Below are 5,695 nucleotides of genomic sequence, written 5' to 3' on the forward strand. Positions count from 1 at the left end.
TTATTCTTCAAAATAAAGAACTTTTTAGAATATTCTGTCGACCCAAAGGGGGATTTCTGGAATCCCATTTTCGAAGAACTCTCTATACATGTGCTTCCCCACGGAAGTCTTTCATATTTAAAGTCCTCGCTTATATTTCTCCTTAAACATTTCTTTACCTCTTAACTTTTTTTGCTTTCCAGTAGACTCTTTAGTTTCTTTACCAGTAGACTCTCTAGTTTCTTTACCTCTTAACTTTTTTCTTACTTTCCTCTTGACTTCTAGTTTCTTTACCTCTTAACTTTTTTCTTAATTTCCTCTAGACTTCTAAACTTTCTTTACCTCTTAACTGTTTTCTTACTTTCCTCAAGACTTCTAAGCCTTCTTTACCTCTTAAATTTTTTTCTTACTTTCCTCTAGACTTCTAGATTTTCTTTACCTCTTAACTTTTTATAACTTTTCTCTAGGCTTCTAGAACTTTTTTACCTCTTAACTTTTTCTTACTTTCTTCTAGACTTTAAGGATATCTTTACCTCTTTAACTTTTTTCTTAGTTTTCTCTAGATTTCTAGAGTTTCTTTACCTCTTAACTTTTTATTACTTTCCTCTAGACTTCAAGATATTCTTTACCTCTTACTTTCTTCTAGACTTTAAGGATTTCTTTACCTCTTAACTTGTTTCTTACTTTCCTCTAGACTTCTAGTTGCTTTATCTCTTAACTTTTTTGTTACTTTCCTCTAGACTTCTAGACCTCCTTTGCTTTTTAATTTTTTTCTTACTTTCCTCTAGACTTCTAGACTTAATTTACCTCTTAACTTTTACTTACTTTCCTATAGACTTCTAGATTTTCTTACTTTCCTCTAGACATCTCGATTTTCTTTATCTCTTAACTCTTTTCTTACTTTCCTCTAGACTTCTAGACTTTCTTTACCTCTTAACTGTATTCTAACCTTCCTCCAAACTTCTAAATTTTCCTTACCTCTTAGCTTTTTTCTTACTTTCCTCTAGACTTTCAATTTTTTCTGAGATACTTCCAGTCTGCAAGCGAATTTTCAATTATACGACTATCATGCTATTACTCTTAATCTTCCTTTGATCTTTACACACAATTACCCCTTTGCTATCAAATTAATAATATACTTGAACGTTATATACTGTTACGCAACTAACTTCATTATTATTATTATTGATAATATTATTAGCTAAGCTGCAACCTTTTACACTATCAACCAACTAACTTCATTGTTATTGTTATTATTATTGATAAAATTAGCTAAGCTACAACCCTAGTAGGAAGAACATGATGCTATAAGCCCAGGGGCTAAAACAGGGAAAAATAGCCCAGTGAGGAAAGGAAATACAGAAATAAACTGAAAGAGCAGTAATGAGCAGCTTAAATTGGAATCATTTTAAGAACAGAGACAGCATTATTTTAGATCGTTCTTATATAAACTATATAAATATTGAAAAAAAAATAAAAGAAAGAGAAATAAGACAGACTAGTGTGCCCGAGTGTACCCTCAAGCAAGAGAACTCTAACCCAAGACAGTGGAAGACCATGGTACAGAGGCTATGGCACTTTGCCGTCAAATCAGTAATATACTTGAACGTTTTACATATCTATAGTCGTGTATAATTGGTTACACCTTTTACATAACACTCAATTATGATTATTACATTTACAATTGTTAAGCCCTTTCTGTCCAATTAAGAACACGTTCTAAGATGTGTCACAAGACATTCCTTATGGCACCAATGTATTCATCAACTTCCTACATTTCTACTCAGCTAACGTGGAACCTCTCTCTCTCTCTCTCTCTCTCTCTCTCTCTCTCTCTCTCTCTCTCTCTCTCTCTCTCTCTCTCTCTCAGATGTGTCACAAGACATTCCTTATAACAGCAATGTATTCATCAACTTCCTACATTTCTACTCAGCTAACGTGGAACCTGAAGAATCTCTCTCTCTCTCTCTCTCTCTCTCTCTCTCTCTCTCTCTCTCTCTCTCTCTCGTTCGCATATTATTAACGATATTTTTTATTTCATTTCCCGTTAGTACTTGACTGTTTGTATCCTCATTCACTCGACTCTAAACGTTCGCTTAATCAACATCCTAATAATGCCTCAACTCACCACTCTCTCTCTCTCTCTCTCTCTCTCTCTCTCTCTCTCTCTCTCTCTCTCTCTCTCTCTCTCTCTCTCTCTCTCTCTCTCTCTCTCAGATGTGTCACAAGACATTCCTTATGGCACCAATGCATTCATCAACAACCTACATTTCTACTCAGCTAACGTGGAACCTCTCTCTCTCTCTCTCTCTCTCTCTCTCTCTCTCTCTCTCTCTCTCTCTCAGATGTGTCACAAGACGTTCCTGATGGCACCAATGTATTCATCAACAACCTACATTTCTACTCAGCTAACGTGGAACCTCTCTCTCTCTCTCTCTCTCTCTCTCTCTCTCTCTCTCTCTCTCTCTCTCTCTCTCTCTCTCTTTACCAACCCGTTGATATCTGTTTCTATAAATAAACACATATATATATATATATATATATATATATATATATATATATATATATATATATATATATATATATATATACTGTATATATGTGTATAGAAATATAGATAGATAACGAGAAAGGTATATGTGCTGGTGTCTGTCAGTCCTTGTATGCATGATTTCATGATGAAATCTATAATAAATTGTTGTTTAGTTAAATACCGTGATAATCTTTGCTGTATATACCGGCAAAGTTTATTTGATGTATGTCTTAATGAATTTTCCAATTTGCGAAGTACAAAGCTTCTATAATTTAGCATTTTGTGAAAAAAATCTTATATTCACTTGAAATATACTTCATAGATACCAGCGTACTAGGTTCATTTTATATGTAAAATTGTAAGTAAAGTTACTATTATAATTTGAATTAGAAACGAATAAATAAGAATCACTATAGTCAATTTCTTTTAATGAGGCACATTTGCACCGACTCGCAGCGGTGCCCTTTTGGCTCGGAAAAGTTTCCTGATCGCTGATTGGTTAGAATTATCTTGTCCAAGCAATCAGCGATCAGGAAACTTTAACGAGCTAAAAGGGCACCCCTGCGGTGCCCTTTTAGATCGGAAAAGTTTCCTGATTTCTGATTGGTTAGAATTATCTTGTCCAAGCAATCAGCGATCAGGAAACTTTTCCCAGCTAAAAGGGCACCTCTGCGAGTCGGTGAAAATCTGCCTTGCTAAAAAAAATTGACTATAGTGTTATAACCAAGTCAATAAGCTGAACTCTATCAAAAAAAAAAAAAAATATCAGTCATCTCTCAGACTTGGTTACCTTTGAAAATAGGCAGTATTTATAAAAGTGATAAAAGTAACATTAAAAGTATTTATTGAAACGATATTTATGAATCTTTTAAAACATTACTTTATATGTTTACATTATTTGAGAGATTGAATACCAGCGCTATGTCTCGTGATTTCTATTTCAAAGAGACTAACTTTTCTTAATTTTTTTTTTTTTTTGTGAATCGATTCAAGTTTTCCTGAAATTTTTGAGTTATTTAAAGGTTTTTTGATACGAGGTCAAAGTCGTGTATTTCTTTCTTGTACTCCTATGTGAACTGATTGCTTTTGCTGTCTCGTGATTTCTATTAACTTTTCTCAATTTTTTTTAGGATTCGATTCAAGTTTTCCTAATATTTTTGAGTTATTTAAAGATTTTTTGAAACGAGGTCAAAGTTATAAAGTTCGTTCTTGTACTCACATGTGAACTGATTGCTTTTGCTGTCTCGTGATTTCTATTTCAAAGAGACTAACTTTTTTCAATTTTTTTTGGATTCGATTTAAGTTTTCCTAATATTTTTGAGTTATTTAAAGGTTTTTTGATACGAGGTCAAAGTCATGTATTTCTTTCTTGTTCTTCTATGTGAATTGATTGCTTTTGCTGTCTCGTGATTTCTATTAACTTTTCTCAATTTTTTTTAGGATTCGATTTAAGTTTTCCTAATATTTTTGAGTTATTTAAAGGTTTTTTGATACGAGGTCAAAGTTATAGAGTTCGTTCTTGTACTCCTATGTGAATTGATTGCTTTTAAATAAAAATAATATCCTAATAATACAGTGACATTAATATGTTATTCTTCTATTATTTGCTTACATATATTTAAAAAAAGATCAAAGTTTAAACCTACTGTTTGTTTAAATTTATCTCAAGAGTTTGGTATCTTTGAGAGTAGGCAGTATTTATAAAAGTAATAAAAGAAACATTAAGTGTGTTTATTGAAACGATATTTATGCTATTTTAAAACGAGATTTCATTTGATTTTTTTTAATCTAGATTATTTGAGAGGTAGAAATCCTAATGTCTTTATATAGAAATAGTTATCTCTCAGACTTTGTTACCATTAAAAATAGGCAGTATTTGAAAAGTAACATTAAAAGTATTTATTGAAACGATATTTATGTTATTTTAAAACGAGATTTCATTTTATTTCTTTAATCTAGATTATTTGAGAGGTAGAAATCCTAGTGTCTTTATATAGAAATAGTTATCTCTCAGACTTTGTTACCATTAAAAATAGGCAGTATTTGAAAAGTAACATTAAAAGTATTTATTGAAACGATATTTATGCTATTTTAAAACGAGATTTCATTTGTTTTCATTAATCTAGATTATTTGATAGGTAGAAATCCTAGTGTCTTTATATAGAAATAGTTATCTCTCAGACTTTGTTACCATTAAAAATAGGCAGTATTTATAAAAGGGATTAAAGTAACTTTATTTTTATGACTTACCTCCAAAACAAGTGACGAAAATGATGAAACAGGTACAGATCTTTGTGGCGAAGCCTTCCATTTTCATCGACGTATCAAGACAGAATTTATTCCTCCAATATTTTCATAGACATTTTAAATTCCAAAATTTAAAAAGAAAAATCTTGTAATAAAGTTTTATTTTGATAAATTTCCGTCACTTATCTCTAATAAAATTGTAAGTTCATTACTCTACACAACTTTGTAGATAACTCTTAAGATCTTAGTAAACACACACCGGATCAAATACGGGGTTGGATCGCGTCGAAAGGAGTAAGCTATACAGGTCCTCCTCTCGTGATGGTTCGTTGACAACTGGCCTCGAATCGAGATGCTCGCGAGTATAACAGGGGTCAATTGGACACCTCTTGCAGAAATTTACAATCAACGTTTGCCATTAATACAAACAATTTATTTAAGTAACTAATGGTAACCCCTTGCAATACGATATTTCTATTAATTAATATCCTAGTAAAAATTGATAGATTTCTATTCTCCTTAAGATAGAAGGAGAAAGGAAACACATCGGTCTAAAGATGGATCGTACGTCAGGCAGTGATGGAGGAGCTCGTTTGACTATGCACGTGCTCTCTCTAAGCCAGGTGGCTGGCGTTCGGTCATATGGTCAGGTAATTAGCCAGCCCGTGTGAAATCATAAATTTTAGCTTTCACATTATTTCACATAATTTAACATCAATATTACTCATGTAATATTATTGGTTTAACTCTAGGAGGAAAAATACTTTTTTTATTCACATTATTTCGCAGAATTTCACATTCACATTAATATTACTCCTGTAATATTAGTGGTTTAACTCTAAGAGGAAAAATACTTTTTTTTGTTCACATTATTTCACATAATTTCACATTCACTTTCACATAATTTCACATTCACATTAATATTACTCCTGTAAT

The 5,695-nt window shown here is 31.9% G+C and overlaps 1 protein-coding gene across 1 annotated transcript in view; it reads right to left on the minus strand.

The window, feature by feature from the left end:
• Window positions 1–5,053, minus strand: part of LOC137634655 (uncharacterized) — a 91,554-nt gene extending 86,501 nt beyond the window's left edge. The window contains exon 1 of the mRNA XM_068367133.1: window positions 4,763–5,053. Coding sequence (XP_068223234.1) covers window positions 4,763–4,829 — 67 coding nt within the window. The 5' untranslated portion in view covers window positions 4,830–5,053. The remainder of the gene's footprint in view (window positions 1–4,762) is intronic.
• Window positions 5,054–5,695: the final 642 nt, after the last annotated feature.

The sequence above is a fragment of the Palaemon carinicauda genome, chromosome 45, assembly GCF_036898095.1.
Source record: "Palaemon carinicauda isolate YSFRI2023 chromosome 45, ASM3689809v2, whole genome shotgun sequence".
Taxonomy (NCBI): domain Eukaryota; kingdom Metazoa; phylum Arthropoda; class Malacostraca; order Decapoda; family Palaemonidae; genus Palaemon; species Palaemon carinicauda.